The sequence below is a fragment of the Lynx canadensis genome, chromosome B1 (assembly GCF_007474595.2).
Source record: "Lynx canadensis isolate LIC74 chromosome B1, mLynCan4.pri.v2, whole genome shotgun sequence".
NCBI classification, from domain to species: Eukaryota; Metazoa; Chordata; class Mammalia; order Carnivora; family Felidae; genus Lynx; species Lynx canadensis.
The window spans coordinates 7,988,579-8,012,344 of NC_044306.2; the positions used below are offsets into that span (position 1 = coordinate 7,988,579).

The window sequence follows — 23,766 nt, forward strand, 5'->3', positions numbered from 1 at the left end:
TCCCTACATTTTGACTTGTCCATCTTGAAGCACTTTGGTGCCACTGACTGAGTTAGGGAAGAGCTGTGGATAAGGCAGTCTGCTCAGGGGTGAATATGTCTGATCAGTCTGATCAGTCTTTGAATATGTTAAATTTGGAATGTCTCTCACCCGTCCGAGTGGAAATGTCAAATAGGGAGAGGAGAAGAGAGTTGGTTACGTTCTGAAGTTCAGAAGAGGGATCTGGACTGAAGACACTATTGGCGGACATTGAGAACCACGGGCCTGGGTTGCGTCACCAAGAGAGAGTGGACACCAGAACAGAGGGCATGGGGTGGAGCTGGGGGCACTTGGGTATTAAAAATGCAGGAAGAAGAACGGCCAGCAGTTCAGGTTCTCTTTTCTGCACCAGCGCTGGCTGGCAGGGATAGACCGCCCCTCCCAGGCTGGCCAGTTCTTCGAGGTTCAAGGGCTGCAGCTGGGAGCATGCTTTTGACAAGCAAACTCACCAGTCCAGAGGCGCACCTGCTCTAGCTGGCCCTTACACCCCGAGGCACTACTTCTTTGCCTTCATCATCCCCCACGCCCAGGCCCGTTACCAGGCAACCTGGGACCACCCCTCCAGTGTAGAGCCTGCTGACTTTTTTCAGACCAGCCAATCCTAAGCCCTAACCGGTTCACCATGCCTTGCTATGCCTTTCCTGTGGAAACTCTGCTTTTGCCTCACTCCTGCTCTCTGCCTCCTCACCAAAATCTTCCCCTGTGGCCACGCACGGCCTGTGGGGAGCTCTTCCTGTGAGTATTATAGACTTTGTTTTCTTGCGTCTCTCTTGTGACTCCTCTCGTGGCCACATCTGACTGACCATCCCAGAAAAGAACACAGAACACAAAGTTCTGATGATGGTTCGCTGGCTTCAGCAACATGGAGATCACTGGTATCTTGCAAAGAGCAATGTATTATTTATATTTAATTAATATGTATTTAGCCAGTAGATATTCCATTAATAAGTGGATGTTTAGATGAACTTTATTCCATCTGTGGGCCTTTGATCACAAAACATTAATTAAGGACTCTGAAGGCAAGAGTGTGAATCACACTGATGGAGTTAAATATTTTGCCAGGGCCTGGAGAGAGAACTACGGCTTTATCAGTAGTTAACATGAGGCACTGCTTTCCATGAGCTCTCTTACAGTGCTGTAAGGAATACACTATTTCCCCCAATTTATAGTGGAGAACCTGACTCAGGAGTCTTAAGATCTCACAGCTATTAAAGTGCAGTGTTAAATTCAAATTCAATTCTGACCCCAAAGTCCAAGCGGTTTCAACTACCCTATGCTCTCTGATAGTAAAACAGAATGAAAGGATTATAAAAGGCTTACTTGAATTATCTGGGAATCAAATCTGGGTCCCTGTACTCCCCCAAATTACTATTTTCTGCTAACCTATGCTAAAAGAAAATTTTATGTTTACAAAATATATAAAACATATTCCTACAAGGCTTGAGAAGAAACATCTACTTACTAGAAAATAAGTTTTCAGGCATCTTAAAAAATATCTGATAATTACACATGATCTTAGAAACAGTCATTCTGAAAAACAAAATTCACCTAGCTTAAACATTCAAACTTCCAATTGTAAGTACATCTTATTCCTTTTTTCTCATCAAACTGAAAATATTTAGAACTACACCAACAAAACCAGAGTAACTTCTACCCCTGGCTACCCAAAGACTTCAATCAGTATTATTGCTTGAAATTAATCAGCTATTAAAAAAAAAAAACAAAAACAGAAACAAAACTGTTAGTAAAAACCTTTTTTTTTAATGTTTATTTATTTTTGAGAGAGAGAGAGAGACAGAGAGCAAGCAGGGGAGGGGCAAAGAGAGGGAAAAACAGAATCCGAAGCAGGCTCCAGGGCCTGAGCTGTCAGTACAGAGCCCGATGCAGGGCTTGAACCCACGAATTGTGAGATCATGACCTGAGCCGAAGTCGGATGCTCAATCGACTGAGCCAGTCGGGTGCCCATAGTAAAAATCTTTTCTAAACGCGTTTAGCAAGTATATTTAGCTACCCATAAAGTCTCTTTCCAGATGTGACAAGTCATTCCATTGAAAAGGATAAATCCTAACATCACCAACATTATTATTGTGGAAACATTCTAATATATTAGTCACTAGAATGACTTTCTAAATATATTTACCCAGTTTATTTGGCTATGTATGAAGTCTCTTTTCAAACCTGACATGTTATTTCCAGTGACCTGAATAGGGTATTTCCCTGAGACAGCACAATGGCAGAAAGTCTCCAGGCAGACTTTCCAAACAGAGAATAAGAATGTATCTAATGTATTTTCAGCTTTGGAATTATCTATTCCTATTATCGTGTCCTCTGGACCACTGCCCCTGAAAAACAACTGAGCTCCTATTTTCGCCAACAGACATTCTCCTGAGTTGGTTTAAAGCAATCGGGGCAGACAGTTCAATAAAAGCGGTGAGCATTCCAGTAAGGCCTATTACATCATCTTGTTTTTCCATGTGGTGAGCGCCTTCTCCCTGCCCGGCCGCCATCCACAGGGTGGCATCGTAGAACACACGGGAAGATGCTCACATCTGGTAGTCATGCCGTGCACACCCCACCTGGTCCTTTCTGTGTGAGGACAACACAGCCGGATCCGTACCAGGCGTTTCACTGGGGGGGTGAGGCCACTGACTCTGTCCCTGTCTCAGGGCTAGTTTCCGTCCTTATCTCGGGGGGTGTGATCTGTGAATCAACACAGTGAAGTCGGGATGATGGTACTCTGTTGGAGTGGGCTGCGATCTGACAGTGGAGCCGTGCTCCACTCTTCCAGCAGAACTGTGTGAGGGAAGGAGAGAGGGGACGTCTCCATCAGTACCAAGCTGGCCTCACAAACAATACAGCTCCACGGAGAGGAAAGACTGAGCACGTTAAGTTCATGCCTTAAGCAATGGTGACGACTCCATTGTCAGAAAGAAGCCATGCCAAATCTGAAATGTTTCCGTGTCCAACCTCACAGCGAATACAGAGTAAAAGGAAAATCGACACCAATATATTACCGAAAAAATTTTAAATGAAGTGGGTCATATTTACTTTGGGTGGTAGTATTGTCCTATACTGAAATCCACACCCCTCGAGTATTTTTCAATAACACTAGATTTTTCCGGTCTTTCCCTTCTCTGTTACTGCACTTACTTTTGACACAATACAATTAGCAAGTTTAAATTCTCATGTTCTATAAATGTTTCATAAAGGCACTATCTCTCCAAACTAGATTTTTTTTTAAAATGTTTATTTATTTGTGAGACAGAGAGAGAGAGACAGAGCACGAACGGGGGAGGGTCAGAGAGAGAGGGAGACACAGAATCCGAAGCAGGCTCCAGGCTCTGAGCTGTCGGCACAGAGCCCGACGCGGGGCTCGAACTCAGACCCCGAGATCATGACCTGAGCCGAAGTTGGACGCTTAACCGACTGAGCCACCCAGGCGCCCCTCCAAACTGGATTTTTAAATCTTGTGAAGAGTAGAAAGGTCTCGTGTGATACATTCATATTGCTTAAAAATCAACACTTCAGTGACATTAATTTTCAGTTAAGTATTTAAGGGACACAGCGATGTTGCAGGCGTGAGGAAAAACGTGAGAAATTTCGGGGGGAAAGCTACAAATCATACTGATACCACGCTACTAACACTGCTACTCAAAATCCATTCTCCTTTTCTTCCTTAGGGAGCGAGTTCCAATATTGCTTGAGGTTGCATAGATTTTATTTCTTAGCCCCTCTTGCAGCTAGAGATGGCCACAGGACGGTTGTGGGAAGAGTAAGTTCCAATCTACCAGGGATTTCTGAGCAAGCTGCTGCTTTCCTGTTAGGACGTCCGCTTCCCGTCTCCGTATCCTTCCTTCCTCCAGACCAGACATAAGGCTGGGAGGAGGCAGCTTTGCTGCAGCCGTGAGCGGGGAAGCACACGGGGGCTGACACGCGGACAGCCCCGTGGAGCTCCTGGCTGCACGAGCCCTTAACTGCCCGCTGGGGAGAGAAGGAAACTCAAATTCGCTTAAGCCGCTGAGCTAGAGTTTTGGTACAAATGGCCCGATCCCACTTTAACTGATATTCTCAGAGTAGCTGGCGAGATCACCAGAGGCTGAAATAGAATTCTTTGATGGTATGGCACTAATAATAATAATAAAAAAAAAAGAACCCAAAGCTAAAAACCAAAAAATATCTCTCTTCCATCAAAGAACAGACGTACAGAAGCATTAGGGAAAGGAAACAAAAAAGACAAGTGTAAAAACAAATTTTTAAAAGGTGCAAAGGACCCTGCAAACAGAAGTGGTAAGTAACAGTGGTAGGAAGAAAAATGGGAAGTAGCAGTAATTCTTATTTTATAGCCGAATTATTTTTTTAATGTAATTTTTTTTAATGTGTATTTATTTTTGAGACAGAGGGAGACAGAGAGCGAGTGGGGGAAGGGCAGAGAGAGAGGGAGACACAGAATCTGAAACAGGCTCCAGGCTCTGAGCTGTCAGCACAGAGCCCGACGCGGGGCTCGAACCCACGAACCGTGAGATCGTGACCTGAGCCGAAGTCGGACGTTCAACCGACTGAGCCACCCAGGCGCCCCTTTATAGCCCAATTATTAAAATGAGGTTATGTTTAACCTGCTTCAATCAACACAATAAAAATATGATGTATTATACTTAAAAGTGCTAATTTGCAGGAGTCCAGAAAATTCACTTAAGACAACCTCACTTCTTTAGAAAGACTGAATAATGATAAGCACGTATCCTTTGCTTGTGGAATAGTCTTGTTCCCAGCACACTGCTCAGAAAAAAGAAAATAATAAAATCAGTCCTCCACAATACGCAGTTGATTGACAACATGCAATTGACTAAAACTCTTGAATAATGTATCGCATAGGAAAACTTAAGGTATAGTTAAGCAAACGATTTTTAATTAAGGAGAAATGGTTAAATACGAATTCTCATCGATACTTTGAATTACTACATTCAGTGATCATTGTGAAAATTAACTTTATGAGCTTTAGGTTTTAAATGTGACAGAAAGTAATAGGTAGTGAATAACTTGAGAAACCAAAAAAAAAAAAAAAAATCAAAGAATCACTTTTGCTTGCGACTCAATCCCTGTATTGAGTTATTCCAGTAGTCTACATGTGTGGAGTGTGTCGAACACTTATTTTTGTGGCAAAAAAATGATCTTTCCAGATGTAAAACGGCTACCGCATGTAACATGGAAGAATAGAAAACTGAAAATTTAGACATCAGACAAGTGAGAAATGGAGAAGTATGACCACTTCTAGAAATTAAAATAATATCCCAATAAGAAACTTAGTAAGCAAAAATACACGTCATGGTCCATATTGTGTTTTAAGGGAAAAGCATTAGAACACACGCTTTATTTCGTGTTGCTTCCTGCATATGAATGCCTTGATTGGTATTCTCTAGATTGCCAGGTAAAAGTATCTAGCCATCAACTGGTTTAGCCTCAGACTAGAACCACGACTGATCAGATTTCAATGACTAGATCTGGTCAAAGTGCCTTGAGCATAGATAGGGAGTCCACCGTACGATTCTGGCTGAGCCACCGATAGCCTAACAGTCCCCTAGATGGCAAATAACGTGGCAGAAGTGAATTTAGGACACTTACCCACCCTGGAGTGGAAGTTAATAAATCCACAGCTCCAAGAGGGAGCCCGTAATTTTCAGGGAGAAGGGCTAGTCAAGTATGAAATCCTTAATCATTACCGATTACTACAACTGGCCTGTGAGCTCCAGATCCAAAATCTTTCAGCTGAGGGAAAAAAAATGTAACCGAAAGAGAACTGTGTTGTGCTTGTAAATAAACTTTTACTAGAAAAAGTAAACTAAGGGGCGCCTGGGTGGCTCAGTCGGGTAAGCATCTGACTCTTGGTTTTGGCTCAGGTCATGATCTCACGGTTGGTGAGTTTGAACCCCACATCGGGCTCTGTGCTGACTGACAGTGTGCAGCCTGCTTGGGATTCTCTCTCTCTTTCTCTGCTCCTCCCCTGCTCGTGCTCTGTCTCTCTCTCTCAAAATAAATAAATAAACTTAAAACACAAAGAAAAGTCAACTAACATAATATATCTCTTATTATTTGATATTTCCCCCCCAAACATTAAGCTGAAACTGTTTATCACTATAGGAGGGATTGTACACATTTCAAATTTGTCTTGGACAGAGCTTTTCTTAGGAATGAGCACCCTGTACGTTGGCCAATCACATTCTTGGAGGCACCTCTGAACATTCCATTGGGTTTTATAATTGCACTTAAAGCCATTCATGTGGCATCTGTAAGCACTTGTTGACAGATGTGAAGATGGGCCTCTATGCCATGTCCTGTATTTCCAGCTGCTTTAAATTTAAATCAGCATGCCTTCCTAATTTCCCATCTTGATGCTCTGATGACACATTCGGGCTTGTAAAGGCCTGGAATCAAACACAAGTTTTGGACAGCCCAGGTGTTTAATTATTCATTAATCTGAATGAAGATATGAAAATACTTCCTTGTTTGCACATTTTTTCCTCATATTTGAGACTTCTCATCCAGTTTTCTCTCTCTAAATCCCATGAGAATTTTCTCTCTAGCTGCCATTTTCTAAACAATTAGAGTTGGTCCGGAGTCACTCTCAAGCTATTAATACTTCTAACGGTGAGAAGGGACAGGAGGTGTACATGTCTTCATAGACACAATTGTTATTTATTTCAGATGTGGCTGGCTTAAAGTATTTACAAAATATGAACATAAATATCATCTTAAGAGAATCCATCAGTCATGCAAAAAAGGTTGGATATAAAGATACAAATTATTATAAGTCTAGGGGCAACAGATTGAGGATGTTGTACAAATTTAGAAAGTCACTCCACAGTCACATGCTTACATTAATAATTTAAAAAATTTTAGTCCACACAAGTCTAAAAGTGTTCTTTGTTAAGTATGAAGTATTTTTAAATTTAAGCGACTTTTCTTATTTCCAGGGAAGAAAACAAGAAGAAAAGCAGTGTTTTATCAGAAAAGTGAAAGTTTTCCCATAAATCTTAGATTCTGCCTTATACTTCATTGGCCAGAATATCCCATGCCAGTGCCACCTACGAAGAACACTAGAAAAGAAGTTTATAAATTTTAACCGAATACATGAAAACTGTTCCATAAAAAAAAAGTCACTATTATATATGAAACTTTTAAGCACATAAAAGCTTACATCTTGGAATCTTATAGAATTGTTTTCCTCAGATTTTACTTAATACCATAAATGCTGATACATAGAAGGCAATAACTAGTGAACCAAGTAATCAATTTTATAAAGTAACAGATACGGATATATGATTTATTCTTGGTATATGTAAGGTATCCATTTTATAGTCAGAATGTGCCTAGAAATCTAATTCTTTGACTTCTCTCAGCTCAAAGTTATACTCAAATTCTAAGTAATTCTTCAAGTCAAAGAACTTGATGTCTTTTCTGTTTACAATTCAAAATGAAATACATTTTTATTCGGCCCACAATTATAATCACCAAAATACTGAACTTTAGCCAGAACAGTACATAAAAAGGGGAAAAAAATGCATGAGCAACAGGGGACAATATGACTTCACATGCTGATGGTCTAGTTGTGGCCGACTGTATTCTCAGGGTAAATACGTTTGCTGGTGAGCTTCGATAACTAATCCATACTGGGTTACATGGAATTTCTACTGATATTTGTTCACAATTATAATTGGAAGCAAGGAAGAGAATGCCACACACACACACACACACACACACACACACACACACACGCGAAGAAAGTAAGTGAACGGTCCCCTTCTAGAAAAGAATGCTACCAGAGGGAAAGTGTTCCTTAAAGTGCCCTACATCAAAGTAAACAAGGGGCGCCTGGGTGATTCAGTTGGTTGAGCGTCAGACTCTTGATTTCAGCTCAGGTCATGAACTCAAGATTCCTGACTATGAGCTGGGATTCTCTCTCTATCCCTCTCCCTCTGCCCCTCCCCCATTTGCACTCTCTCTCTCAAAATAAATAAACTTAAAAAAAACACAAAGAAAACAAGTGTTTGTTCTTCAACAATCATTAAGCTAGCAATCCCAAATTACTTAGCGCTATGACATCTATTACGATCAAATGCGGATTCAAGTAAGAACGACCTAATTAAATAATTCTGACTAAATCACCTGGCCCTGCAAGCAAGTTACTTTGTTGAACTGAAGACTCATAAGGGTGAATCTAAACTATACTCATCTTTAATTCCCAGTCTCAGTGAAGTCGGGTTTTGATAGCTACATATGACCCAGATATACTTTAACCGTGCTCTCACTCCCTGCTGCAAAACATCTGGTCTCGCCCAAAACATTGTCTGTTCTACATTCTACATGTGTAGCAACTTACCTTCCCAACTTCCTGAGAGTGTTTCGTCTTCAAATATTCCTGCTGTCCTCATAAACTCCAGATATATCCTGGAAAATTTTCTGATTTCACATTGCAGCAACAGCATAAACCAGCGTGACAAAATTATAAATTTATATATATTGCCACAAGAAAAAGCACCCAAAGTTGGGAAGGAATTCTGGTTCCTCATGTTAAATGCACCCTAGATGTACATACGACCTACTTACTATGTGTACTTCTGTAGTCATGGAAGAAGTGTATGTACTAAGTTTTCCAAGCCACAACCAGCTAATATTACATTAAAATGGAAGCAACTGTGATATAAAAGCATCATTTATGCACCAAAATAGTGGGAAGATGTGTTGAGGTGCAAAGATGGCAGGGCCTGGAACCTAATTTTCCAAAAAGAAATTAAGTTCAAATTTAAATGTACTCTAAGAAATTCTACTCTCACTAAATTGTTGACCTTCTTTGTAGAATGCTATATATAGACTGAAGTACAAGGCGGTATAAACAATGGCTCTTGGCAGTGGTAGACATAGTTATTCTGTAATGAGCTGAAGTTGTTTAAAGTGTGTTGAAAGATAGTTAATGGCAAAATATACTAGAGTAAAAAGATGGAATATAGGAAAAGGAAAGATTATGTAATTTATCGGAAAGAGTATTATGTGTCTGTAATTTTGCTTTATGAAAGAATGGTCCCATGTCTGTCAGCACCCAAGGGCATGTTATCAAGAGGGATACGTTGCTTTAGAGTGAAGCATTACTCTCTAATCAGGAGTCTTTGTAACCTTCAAGGGAGCCCATGATCCTGGAATTACAACACGTTCTTTCTGCCCTTGGGACAGACCAACTCGTGTCAGGGGGTCCAGCAAAGGACCCAGATAGAAAAAAAAAAACAAACCAGAATTTAGTTAACTAAAATGGTAATCGTTTAGGCTTCGGGTTAGAAAGGCAGAAACTGTTCTGGAAAAGACTGAACTTATATACGGGTAGAAACAACGCACCAGGGTGCTCACGAAATCACACAGCTTCAGAGATTTGCGTACCATTAGGTCTAAACGACACTCTTCCTCACAGGTATGGAAGTCCTTGTTTAATGACAGGTTGGTGACATTTCGTTAAAAAGGGAAAGGTTTTAAACTTCACTATTTAACTGGAACTCCTACAGTTCAGACTAATGGCACCTGAGTGCTTGGCATTGCACAGACGTAGCTGTTACAACTCGTTAATAACCCATTGGCTAAGCAAGTGTGGAACGCTTACGTGCAACACACAGTGCATATGGTGTGCCATACAGCTCATCTGAATGTCACAGATTCAATTTTAGCACATGAATATCTTAGTGTTTAAGTTACCATTTTAATTTGGGGGCAGAAGGTCCAATTTATAATTATCTAAAACACTCCTGGGAGGAGAAAACCCACAGTCAGTCCTAAGAGGGTATTTAAGGCAAATCAGGCATATTTGTTCTCCTTCCTACCACACCGCAAATGCCTTACAGAGGTGCAATGAAGTCAAAATCAATGTCAAGAACACCTTTATTTAAAAACAACGACGACGACGACGACAGCAAACCTTGGCACCCGCGATGGCAAAATTTCAGGTATTTTCTGCTGGAGGAAGCTTGAGGCAGTCACACTAACATTGGCCCCGGTTTAAGAATCCAGAAGAAACTGCAGGCTGCCCTGACAGATAAGCGTGACACAGAAAGGGAACGCCAATTTTATTTAAAAAATTTTTTTTTCAACGTTTATTTATTTTTGGGACAGAGAGAGACAGAGCATGAACGGGGGAGGGGTAGAGAGAGAGGGAGACACAGAATCCGAAACAGGCTCCAGGCTCTGAGCTATCAGCCCAGAGTTCGGGGCTCGAACTCACGGACCGCGAGATCGTGACCTGGCTGAAGTCGGACGCTTAACCGACTGCGCCACCCAGGCGCCCCGAGGGAACGCCAATTTTAAATCTTTTCATCTTCCATTCACGAAGGCGGGTGTCACCGTATGCTAGGTTACAGTAATGTCATTATGCTACGCTCCTGTGGCCATGACACAAAGGTGTGTTTTTCTAAAGTAAAACAGAATGGCTCTCAACAGAGCAGCCCCCCACCCCGGCTACCAATGTTTAGGAGGAAAAAAGTCATTTGTGCTACAATTTATGACATCATTATTTGCTTAATCTGTGTATCTAAAGCAGCTTCAAATTACTCAATTTTAAGTGTAATGGTCATGACTCACGAGTAATTTTGACCTTGGTAAAATTCTAATTTGGCATGGATGGACACCAATTCTTTTTTTTTAAGCCCTAGGATTCAAAGAGAACAAACAATGATTCACTATCATCCCAAAACGTAAATCTGGCTCTGAGACAAAAGGATTAGTTTGTGTTTTAGGGAAGTCTTAACTGTCATGACCCATAAGCAAACATGAACCTCCATAAGTGTTCCATTTTTCAAAACATAAACTTGGAAGAGGCCTTTAAGAAGGATAAAGTAACGAAATATACACAGCAGATGCACACATAAAGAAAGAATCAAAAATATTCCATGGAGGCAATGCTAACCGTAGTAAAGTAAACCACAGTGGTTTAAAACAGCATCACATCTGGTATTTGATATTAACCGGCTACTTCCAAGGAACTCTGAGTGAAAGGAAAAAACAACCCCTTTCACAGATTATAGGAATTCAGTCTAAGATTCATGGCAGATGTGTGGTCACTCTGGTTACAAGAGAATCAGGACTATTTTCTTTCAGATTTCAGTCTGATTTAATTTGTCAAGTTTACCCACCCACCATTTGTTTTGGGGGGGGGGGGAGGTGAGCATTGGAAGAAAAGGCTCCATGTAAGTGTAAACAAAGAAAAGAAAATGCGCTATTTTCTTGAGGAAAGGTTATAGGGCTCTTGCCAACACATCTTTTTTAGTAAGGTAATGATTTTTGCCATTTCAGAAAAAAAGACATTAAACCTTTGACCACTAGCTGGCTGAGGAGGTGATAAGGAGTCAGTTTCCCTGCTCCCAGCCAGTTCCCAGGAGTGTGGCTCCCCATGCATATATATGTAAGACTCTTCCTAAACAACTACAATGTCAAAGTCTGCTCTTTCTTCTCAGAAAGTTTTCATCTGTTTCAAGTACTTCAGCAAGTTGGAAGCGAAAGTATTATTAATTGCACAACATTTCCTCTACATATAAAGGAATATTAAATATGCAATGCTATTTTAATCTTGTTTCTGACCAAAAATACAAGCCACAGCCCTTTTAACAGGGAAGAAAAATTGTATAAAAGTTGCTGTGAAGAAAATTACATTAAAATTTAAATTTGCAAAATTTAAATTTGAAAATAGGGAATATAATGGCACTTACATATGAAGCTGCATTTTATATCATGACTCATAGTTCTGATCCTGCAATAAAAATATGAAACTCACTTTAAAAGAGGGGGATACCCATACCTGCATAAAGACTTGAATGGCTAATCTACATAGATATGCACAGATTTCTATAGCTAATATGTCATCTAATTCTTTATTCAGTTACAAGGAGGCTGAGTGCCTAATTAGCATTTAATCTTTTGGTCCGGACTGAGTCAGGACAACATTCTCAGTTTAGAAATACGGGATCTGGTCAGAAGTTCCTAAAATACTTCCGCTAACGTCTGTACTGGAATCCTAAGGAAGTGTACTTTCAAGATGTTAATGAAGAACAAATACAGCATTAGCTCTTGAGGAGCTAGGAGCTGTGTACCTCACTTATTTTGAATTTCCTCTTCCTTACTTGCTCATGCACCTCCAACACTCCTCACCCCCATCCGCACCAAGAGGCTGCACCAAGAAATTCAGTGTCTGCTGACTGGCAGGCCAGCAAACAGAACCATCGAACAAACTCAGCTACCGCGAGCAAACCAGGGTCCTCCTGTAAACCACACTTACTCTCAAAGTGAAGTGTCTACTCCCCGGTTCATCTCCATGACAGCACAGACCGGACAGACTTTGCCAGTCTGGAAGATTGCCCCAGAGAGGCAGGGCTGGTACATTTTCCTAAACAAATTTACACAAGCTTCCCTCTTGCAGGTAACATGCTGGCATGACATTTTCTTTATGTTTTATTCGTGGACACTCCACTTTTAATATTTTAGGTATTCTGGAAAGGTTTCCCTGTAAATTTAGAACGTATATTTTTATTTCTCTCATGCTAGGTAATAATATAAAGACTTGAGAGGTTTACACACTAAAGTGGCAACATTAATCTGTTTCTTTAACAGAGATTTGAACTTTAAAGTATTTAAGCCTTGAAAGTATTCAGGATGAGGTCATGTGAAATGATATGGCATTGTAAAACTCTTGTGTGTATCAAAATCCTTTTCACCAAATGACTTAAGTGCAGGGCATTTCAGACGATGACCATCGTCCCCTATTCCTGGACTCAGTGGTCTCAAAATCAAATATCAATATTATCTCCTCTTCCCATATTTTAGAAATCAGGAAAATTGTAAGCTTATAATAAAAATGTAATAAACTAGGTGGAAGGTGTTGGAGAATCACTCGGAAGAGTATCACAGTTACTTCCTATGCCTAGGACCACAGCCTTTATGTCTATGATGTGTTTCTGACGGTGAAACCCATCTATTTAACAAGAAGTTATAGAATTTGATAGCTTATGGCTGTCCCCTCCTCTAGTCTTACTGTTGGCAGGAATACTTGTAAGCAGGTTAAAAACATTTTTTAATGTTTATTTATTTTTGAAAGAGAGAGAGAGAGAGAGAGACAGTATGAGTGGGGGAGAGGCAGAGAGAGAGAGGGAGAATCCAAAGCAGGCTCCAGGCTCTGAGTTGTCACAGAGCCCGATGCCAGACTTGAACCCATGAACCACGAGATCACGACCTGAGCCAAAGTCAGACACTTAACCGACTGAGTCACCCAGGCACCCAAAGCAGATTTTAAAAAGTGGGAATTGCTGGGGCGCCTGGCTGGCTTAGTTGGTAGAGCATGTGACTCTTGATCTCGGATTGGGAGTTCAAGCCCCACAGTGGGCACAGAGCCATCTTAAAAAAAAAAAGCGGGGGGCGGGGGCAGGAATTGCTAGGACACTTCAGAGTTACCAGTCTCTCTCTGTCTTGCTCTCCCTTTCTTGCTCTTTGTCAGCTGAACTACAAATCAGTATATAAACTGTGGAGAATATAATATCATATACTCTGATTTTTTTTACATTCTCTTTCAATGGATTGTCTGAAAATATTTAGCTAGGCAAGAAAAAATACAGAAGCCATGGCTGGCAGTTTGAAGAATGATTAAAGGGAGGGGATTGGGGACAGAAAGGGACAAGGGGGGTAGTGTGTGTGTGTGTGTGTGTGTGTGTATCTAAGCATGACCATTGTTTACACTACTTGCTCTGTTTGGAATGTGAGCCATAATAGAGAAAATGTCTGTTATTAATATACTTTATAAATGTTTCCAGATAGCGCAGGGGTGGGTGCTTATATAAGTCTGCAGTGGTCATCACTATCATCATCAGAAATAACCAGGAACATATAGTGGAGTTCAAATTCCATATATGGGTGGCCCACGGAATGAGAACAGCAATCGTTGACAGACACTGGAAGGAAGTCTGCAGTTGATAATGGCTTCGGGGAAGCTTGTGGCCACCCTCTAGCCTTCTTCTTTTTAAAAAAAAAATTTTTTTTTAAATATTTTATTTATTATTGAGGGAGAGAGAGACAGAGCATGAGCGCGGATGGGGCACAGAGAGAGGGAGACACAGAATCCGAAGCAGGCTCCGGGCTCTGAGCTGTCAGCACAGAGCCTGACGCGGGGCTCGAACCCACGAACCCCAAGATCATGACCTGAGCCGAAGTCGGATGCTCAACCGACTGAACCACCCAGGTGCCCCTAGTCTTCTTCTTTTAGATACTTCTGCACAGTGATGCCAAATTAAGTTCCTTAAGACACCAATTTCAGCCTATCACTCAAGAATCTTCCGTGGCTCCTGTTGTGTCAACCGAGATCCAAACTTAGGTCCTGCTCCTTGGTTTTTTATACCTTCTACAAGATTCCCCTCTGTTTCCCTTAAAGCTCTGGACAGTCTACTCCCTTCTCCCCAAACACCCTGCTGACTAGACTGACTTGTACTTTGCACTCACACTTCAATATGTGAAATCCCCTCCTTTGTTTCTGTAACCACCATCGACTTGCTTTGCACAGCTGACCTCATACCAGCCCAGCCTTCCCATGCTTGTCCATGCAGCCTCCAGGGCTCACTCGACAACTTCTGGTAAACCAGGAGACTTCCTTACAATAGCTCTTCCACTGTCTGCATTTCCAGTGTAACCCACTTCTGGTATTTTTAATGAGTAAGCTTCTTGTTCCTTACACAAGATCACATGCTTGCTATAGACAAGAATCACTCACTCTAAGTTGTGTGATCACTCACCACATTGTAATTTCCTGCCTAGAACTGAAGCTGCTACTAGTGAGAATTAATTAAAATGCCCCTGAATTGAAGTCAATCTAAATAGGAGAATTTGGAGTAAGAAATCCATAAACCTGATACTAATGGGCAAGTGGAGTTAGCAGCATCACCGTGGCCTCCTTCCTGAGTACCTCAGTATCCCCTCCAGGTGGTCACTGGGGTGATCAGGGGACTAGGGGAAGCCTTTGGAAAAGAACCACTCAACAATCCAATCCCTTCCCCTTGTCCTGGAGCCTGCGCAAACTTCAGATCCCAGAATTCTTCAGCAAACCCGGGTATACGTATACACATCTCATAAGTGAACACCTTACTATTTCTTTAATGAAATTTAGAAATATTCAAACTCAGAGAATAAATACTATACGTAGCCTTATGTTATATCAGGGTCATAGCACCAAATAATTTACGAAAATGAGCTTTTGGATTCCAGAACTTCATGAAAGCCTCCTGACACTTTGAAAGACACTAGCTCATGATCAGTACCAGAAAACAGTAAGAATCTACCAGCAAAAGGCATTTCCAGGCATCCATTTGACTGACTCTTACGATGAATGCCAAGAAAGACAATGTCTTCTTCTAACAGTTAAACTACAAATTCTGAAAAAGAGTAAATCAACTAAGGATAGGAACCACCTGAATATACATGAGGAAATTTCAGAAGAAACAATTACCCAGACAAATCTATAATTTTTACTGAAAATTTTAAACACTTTTTTAAAGTTTACGTTTTTACTTTGAAAGAGAGAGAGAGAGAGAGAGACAGCTTGAGCAAGGGAGGGGCAGAGAGAGAAGGAGAGAGAGAGATTCCCAAGTAGGCTTTGCACTGTCAGCACAGAGCCGGATGTGGGGCTCAAACTCATGAAAGTGTGAGATCATGACCTGAGCCGAAACCAAGAGTCAGACGCTTAACCAAATGAGCCACCCAGGCGCCCCTTTAATGTAAATTGTAGAATTACGTTATAAGTTAACTGAACTATCATCCCTTGTTTGAAGTTCTCTGCTACATCTGTTATTTCTAATGTGAAAACTCAATGATACTTAAGTCAAAATTTATACAAATCTGCACTTACAAATGTGCGTTCTGCAACAAAACGTAGGACCAGGTAGTATTTGACTGCGCCTCTACCAGAAATAATGTAACTGGTACAAGATAAGACAATGGGGGGGCGCCTGGGTGGCGCAGTTGGTTATGCGTCCGACTTCAGCCAGGTCACGATCTCGCGGTCCGTGAGTTCGAGCCCCGCGTCAGGCTCTGGGCTGATGGCTCAGAGCCTGGAGCCTGTTTCCGATTCTGTGTCTCCCTCTCTCTCTGCCCCTCCCCCGTTCATGCTCTGTCTCTCTCTGTCCCAAAAATAAATAAACATTGAAAAAAAAAATTTTAAAGATAAGACAATGGGTGCCCAAAAATCAGAGGGCCTGTAATGCTTCCACCAACCACAGTTTGTTCTCTCCAAATCCAATGATTCCTGGAAAGGTCACTTGGCATAGGTAAGACCATAATCCTTCACTGAAGTCAGAGTAGTGCAACTTTGAAAAACGGTGTGATTATTGTCAGGAATTCTGGTGAAGATTCTTGTTACGCAGTCATTCTTACGAGACTATTATGGATTAGGCCATCTGTGATGCCTCTTTGGTCAGAGGGGCACCATATGGTAAGGCCTGGAAGAAAGTACAGGTTTATTTCAGATTTGTCTAATTGTAGGGAATCAGGACTTAAATAAAAGTAACTGGGTAGGCACAGTACCTCTTCTCTCTGCCTTCCTGCACCCGGCTACAACAAGAAAGGAATATATATATATGATCATGGGTCTTTCATAAATCCGGAAGGCCCAAACCCCTTATCACACTTTTCTAAAACATATGCCGTGTAAGTATTTTTTAAATGAGAAATGCGGGTCCCTGGGTGGCTCAGTCGGGTAAGCATCTGACTTTGGCTCAGGTCATGATCTCATGGTTCTTGGGTTGGAGCCCCGCATTGGGCTCTGTGCTGACAGCTCAGAGCCTGGAGCCTGCTTCAGAGTCTGTGTCTCCCTCTCTCTTTGTTCCTTCCCCACTCATGTTCTATCTCTCTCTGCATCTCAACACTAAATAAACGTTAAAAAAAATTAAAAAGTAAATAAAACGAGAAATGAAACAAAAAAGCTCTATCCTTGCTCCTGGCTAAGTCAGAATAACATCCATCCCATAAAGATGTAGTGAAAAACAGGGGCGCCTGGGTGGCTCAGTTGGTTAAGCGGCCGACTTCGGCTCAGGTCATGATCTTGCGGTCCGTGAGTTCAAGCCCCACATCGGGCTCTGTGCTGACAGCTCAGAGCCTGGAGCCTGTTTCAGATTCTGTGTCTCCCTCTCTCTGACCCTCCCCTGTTCATGCTCTGTCTCTCTCTGTCTCAAAAATAAATAAACATTAAAAAAAATTTAAAAGATGTGTGAAAAACAAACTTGTAAAGCTCTCAGCACAGCGCATGGCACAGATAGATAGATACCGAGGATGTCGTAGAGGAAAGCGAATTATGATGTAAACATCTATGCAATATTCAGACATATGTATGGTACCCAGGGGGCAATTAGAACCTGTGAATACCACTATAGCTGCCAAAGACAAAAGCCATGCCAGGGGCACAGGAAACCATCTTTCCTCTCCCACCACCCCTGTGTCCCAAAACACCCTAGAAAGAGCTATGAGACAGAGCTCCTGGTTGATAGCTCCTCCTCCATGTTGATAGGAGGCCAAGACCTTCATATCAAGAGCTCTAGAACTGGAAGGCCAGAAAGACACCTCCCCGGTCCGCCACCCTCCACCTTCTCAGAGCAACTCAGAAGGACAAGAATAGAGACCCACTGGTCTGGAAGCCATGCCACCGATATCGGTAACTGCTTCCTATGAAGCAATTTTGATGATAACTGATTCTCGAACAAATGACTGCCAATTAAGTGTTCACAATTCAGAAGAAAGACTACACAGAAGTGGAAACCAAAATGAAGGATGAATTGAGTTTCTTATGCCCCAAACCATAGATCCCCAGCATCACTCAGAGTTTGGTCAGAAATCTCTCATAAGGCAGGAAGCTTGCAAGAACCCAATCCAATCCTTCCGTTATGTATTCCTTTGCCCTCCTCAGAAAGGGACTCCAGGGAGTGAAACTCCAGGCACCCGCCATAAACTGATGCAGAGTGAAGACAAGAGAATTCATGGGTTTCCACTTTCACAAATGTATTTCCTTACTACCGAACCTCCTTTCTAAAGATGGCTGCCAGAAAGTATGGACATTTGCAGTACATCAGGAAATGTCATGGGTACTGAGGCATGAAGCCCAGAGAAGCCTGCAAGTCCATGACTACATATTATAGTTGCATTTATGGCCTAATTCAGTGGAATAAAATTTGCCTCTTTATTTTGAATGCAGGGCAGTAGACTATGCATACTGTTAATTTTCCTTTTGGGATTGTAATAGTACTTGTCAAATGCTCAAATACTTTACGGATATTACACCATTTAAGTCCCGTTGATCCCAGGCAATTATTTTCCTTTAATAGGATGTAAATGTGCAAAGCTTATTTTGCTTCTCCAAAGAGTTTGAAGTCTAGTAAAATCTTAAGTGATTTACAGAATAATGCCGTCATCCTCCATCAACGGTCCATGAAAACCAGCCTCTGCTCTTCTCTGCGACGCCCTAATCCTGCATGTAGGACCAACATTGTCCTATGATGAAAACACCGATGCCAAGGTCCATTTCTTCCACTTCCTAATCTTTCTTGTAAATCAGTCACCAAAGCTATGGGTTCTTCCTCCGTGACAGCTTTGGCTGCTATTCTCACTGCCTCCACTCTGCCCTATTCATCACTTCCCCTTCTAGAGTATTGCTGGTCACTAGACCACGTCCCCAGAAGTCTTTGTGATCTCTAATAACATCCCACAAATGGTTCCAATACTTTTCTTGCTCCCTGTGTCTTTCGGGAGCTCAGTGCACGAATCACCCTCCATGACCCACCTTCAACTGGCGTGGGCTATGTGCAGTGTAGCCCCAGTCACCTCTAAAAACGTATTCATAGTTACGATTCTTCCCTGTTACCCTATATAATCCCCTTGCCTTCTCACCTCCTCAAGCCAGCCACAACACGAAGGGATTCCTGTGCTTGATGTAGTCTAGTCATCTGCTAGAAATTCTCACCCGAGTTGTTAGCCCAAGTCCAGCCTTACGTCAAAGCACTCGGACCAACCAGGCCACATGCCTGAGTGTCTTGTGCCAACTTCGGGACACAGACAATGCTTTGGTACCATTCCCCTGGTATCTCACAGTATTTTTGTGCTTAAGATTTTCTTTTTTCTACCTGAGTTGTAAGCTCCTTGAAGAGAGGAAAATAGTTTATGTCTTTTAAGATGCTCAATCCCTAACACATTACCTTGCAAACTCAACAGTTATATAATGAAGATGGTAAAACCAACGAATCTAAAACTGTCATTGTGTATGAGAGTAATCTAGAATGTTCACTAAAAATGTATATTCCTAGACCCAAACCGAGAGATTTGGCTGGTCTCAGGTAAGAGGAAAAAATTAAAGACTTCTAGGGAATTCTCATGCGAGTAACATACAGATAGTATTTTGAAAAACATCATCACTGATTAATTTGAAACCGTAAATGCAAATAAACCAAGTACAAAAGTATGCAGAATTATAAATAATAGCGACAGAAAACCTGGCATGTTACAAACCAGTTGCCAATATTAGGAAGTTTTTTTTTTTTGTGATAGACACCATAAACCATATATGCTTCTACTATTTTAATTTAAAATAGCAATTCTCATTAAAGCAATTCATGTTAATATTAAGCTAATCTTTTTTTTTTTTCATTTAAACTAGAAAGTAGGGATACTTAAAGTTATGTAAAACAGAAGTTGTATTTTGTCACTCAAGAATAACTGATCTTCTAGATTATTCACTTAATTGATACAAGATTATAAATCTTTAAGCTTTCTTTTGTTGATTTTGACCTTTAACAAAGGCATGTGCAACATAAGACATGCTCTCCTTGAATTCATTATTCTAAAAATATATAAGGATCTAGGTATTTATACTCCCAGTCCAACACTTTTTGGAATAAAAGTATACTTCGCATAATTCTTCCTTTATTATTATAAACAGTTTTTTTCTTTGAACATCAAAATCCTGAACTTCATCCAACCAGAGTGAACTCTGTGCAATGTCATGTTGGCAAATAATTGCATTTAGCAATCTAGTTGCTCTTTCTAGGCTTTGCAGTTTTTTATTTTTAGTTGGATGATAATTCTATATATTTCCTCTTTTTCCCATCACGCCTAGTTAATTTTAATTATATAATAGGCAAAATTGTGTTTGCCTCACTTTTCTGATGTTGGCTTGCTTGCACTCCTATCCTTCAGGGAAACATTTTGGGATCTTTTAGTAAGTCGTGTACCACGGATAATTAGAAAGAGGAACCTAATAAATGCAAATATGAGTCAAGTGACAAGGAGATCTCATTTCTCTTTGTGATTTTACCTCCCGATTTTTGTGTGCTTTTGTGGGTGGGGTGAAGGACTGGATGGCTAAGCTTGGTTTATAGTTTGTGAGCTATTTTGTATTTTTTAAACATTACAAAAGTACTTCCTAAATGTGAATTAACCAAAACCCTGCATTTGTTGGAGGTTTTGTATACTCAGTGTTCCTTATTTACCTTCTGAAATCTCTTCTTGGGATACAGGTATTTCGCAGGAAATTAACAATCAGTTCCCTCTCCAAGGTTTCCATCCCTGTGAGTCACTTGTTTAGGCCACTAGGGAGAGACATGGAGTCTTTGGACCAGGTCTTCTGGGAGTTTCATGGCAGGGACACAGCAATTCACTGAAGGCATTCATGACACACGCCCTGTCAAGCCTCTACTCGACCAATGAGGAACACTTTAGTGCACGCATAATATACTGCCCTGTGGTCGGTGGAACTCAAGAGACCTAAAATGATGTTTCACCAAGTGAAAAAGAGTCCGTATCACATACAGAATGTCAACTCACGTGCACCATACAGGATATAAAAGATGGTTAAGTATGAAAAGCAAATAAAAATGCATAAAGATTTTCTTCACAGTAAAGAAAAAGTTGATTACGTCACCAGCGAAGATGATTTGAAGACTAACAAGTTTAACCTCCAACGGGACGCCCACATATAACACACACGCATGCGCACACAGGGGCATGTTCACTCACGACCGACCCACCGGTGAGAGACTCTCATACAGGCTTCTGGCTTATCGGGCAAGACTTCTCATTTTACCTCCTTCTTCACACTTTCTTACTGTAAACTCAAGAAAGTAATCACAGGCAATAACCTGCTCTGGAACAGGTTACGTGGTCTCTTTCACCAGCCACCTCTCCGGGTGTTGCCTTACCAGATCATACTTTTAATGGCTTGACTTTGCAGAAACAGAAAGTGAGTCGATATCATGAAACTCCAGGCATTCCAATTACAGGAAGTGTTAGTGGGTCTAATGCTACATTTTTGTGGCATTTAAGCACAGGAAGACATTCTCACGATAATAGTTCTACCACTGTTAAGTGGGAATTTCACAAGTCCTAGAATACACTCTGTTCGGCAATTTAACAGTTTTTTTATTCGCAAGGTTGTTTTCCTTGACTTCTCTATTGAATGACAAATTCCGTTTTTTTTTCAATTCCCCCCCACCCCGAAATTTAAAATTTAAAGGTAGTTTTTTTTTTTAATTAGTCTTCTCAATCTAAAACGTATTGCAAAATAACTGTGAAGGCAATTCAATTTTTGCGCATTCAACATGTCATTCAATCAAGTCAACTCACAGTTGATAGTCACACACCATGGGCACCTCTCCACTTGCCATCGGTTGAAATAAAGCTCCGCATTCTGTACCCAGCCAGGGGTACTGCGCATGTTTGAACGGGGACGTCCCAGAGTATGTGGAATATAAAAAGTTCTTCAGGACTTCCCAACTCTGTTACGAATACTATCCATCCTCAATGTCAGATCTGAACGTTTTTTAGGCGCACATTTTGGAAAAGCAAGTTGAGAAGCGGGCACACCTACGGTCACTCCTTTTTGAAAATCAGAAGGTCTCCAAAGTGTCTTGGCAACATTTTCCGGCAAAGGGTTAAACCGCTATTTCATAAACCCAACAAAACAACAATCCACCTTACTGTTCAGGACTTTCAGGACCAGATTTCAGCAACGCAGAGGTTGAAGTTGAAAAGTCATGCCTGATCGTGATCTACGGGAGATCCTGTTGCAGCTCAAGTTTGGCCAACTTCTCCAAGTGACTCTGAAGTCTTGAGCCCTCAAGCCCCGGTGACTAAATCCCTTCCACATTATCCTAAAATCGCCTGGTGCTCCGCCTAGGGGGAACACTCCGGGAAAATGAACCTCGGTTGACCGGTCGTCCGGGCCCCAGGAGCCGAGGGGACTCCCACTAATCTGCTCCGGAGGGAAAAGAGCAGTGCGGACCCGGAGGAGCCGCGCTCCCGGGGAGGGTTCCAGCCCGCTGCGCGCACCCGCGGGGGACGACTGCTCCCCAGCAGGTTCCGCGATCTCTACCACCACCCCCACCCCACCTCAGCGGCTGCGTCTACCAGGCTTTCTGGCTTTCCTTAGTAACAACTTTATGCAAAAACAAAAACAAAAACAAAACTTTTCTCCCAGGAAGCGTGCAGTCTGCTCGGTATAACTTTGGAGGCAACGTTCCGAAGGTGAAGCAGCAACACACGGTCGGCGCGGCTTCTGCGTCCGCAGCGCCCCGCGGTCGCCCCCCACCGCCGGCCCGGCCCCGCACCTACCTGGGCCTCGTCCGCGTCGGGCTCCGCGTCGGAGAAGCCGAGTCCCGACTCGAAGGCGGCGGCGGCGGCGGCGGCGGCGGCGGGCGCGTCGCGCGGACCCCGCAGCAGCGCAGCGGCGAGCAGGGAACACGCCAGGGACCAGAAGCCCAGCAAGTGCATGGTGGAAGGACCCGGAGCGCGGCGGCCCGGCCGCGGTGGGGGCGGGGTGGGCGCGTGGCGCCCCCGCGACGCTGCGCTCCCTGCGCGCGGAGCCGCCGGCGACCCCCCGAGGGCGGCCGGAGGCGGCGGCAGCGGTCCGCGGCTGGGCGCTCCCGACGCCTCGCGTCGCGGTGCTGGCCGGGGCCGGGGAGGGGCGCGGGGTCAGGTAGAAGCCTCACAGGAAACCGGACGTCCGAGCTCCCCGCATTCGGAGCCGGCGAGGTGAGGCGAGGGCGAGGGCGAGGGGGGGGGTGGGGGACGGCGCCTCGGTCCGCCTTTCTGTTTTCGCTTTCTGGCTAGAGGGGGGCAAAGCCGACCCCCTCGGCGCCGCTCGGCCCCTGCGGCCCCCCCACCCCCCCGAGCCCGCGGCCCCCTCCTCCCTCCCCTCCCCTTCCCCCGGTGCAGCGAGCGGCGGCCGGGAGGAGGGCGGCGGGGCGCCGCGCGGCCAGGCCGGGGGAGCTCGGCGGCGCGGGCGGCTCCGGAGCGCGGGGCGAGCGGCGGCGGCTGCGGCGGGCGCAGGGGCAGGGCATGGCTGACGCGCCCTCTGCCTGCGCTTATGTGAGAGAAAGCGGCCGAGGGAGGGAGCGTGCCGAGCCCGGCCGCCCTCCCCTCTCACTTTCCCTCGGAAGCGCTCCGCGCGCTCCCCGCGGCCCCGCGCCTCCGCCCCGGCGCCCCGCGCGTCCCCTCCCCCCGCCCCCCTCCCGGGAGCGCGGCCCGTGGGGCGAGTCCAGCCGGGGCCGGCGGGCCGCGCGGGGCGGAGGGGGAGCGCGACCGAGTCGGCGTGGTGGGGAAGGCAGGCCGACCCTTTGTCCTCGGCGGGCGGCTCCCGGGCTCCTGCCCCTAGCCCACCGGCACGCCTCGCCCTCCGCGCCCCCCCCCCCG

At 43.5% G+C, this 23,766-nt stretch overlaps 1 protein-coding gene across 2 annotated transcripts in view; it reads right to left on the minus strand.

Annotated features, from left to right (window-relative positions):
* VEGFC (vascular endothelial growth factor C) overlaps positions 1-22,860 on the minus strand; it is a 113,459-nt gene extending 90,599 nt beyond the window's left edge. Inside the window, exon 1 of one of the 2 annotated variants that reach the window (XM_030312083.1) lies at positions 22,687-22,860. In XM_030312083.1, the coding sequence (XP_030167943.1) occupies positions 22,687-22,845 (159 nt within the window). In that variant the 5' untranslated portion in view covers positions 22,846-22,860. Of the gene's footprint in view, positions 1-21,699; positions 22,292-22,686 lie in introns of those variants that run through there. The other variant, XM_030312084.1, reaches the window with a different exon arrangement.
* Between the last annotated feature and the right edge of the window lie 906 nt (positions 22,861-23,766).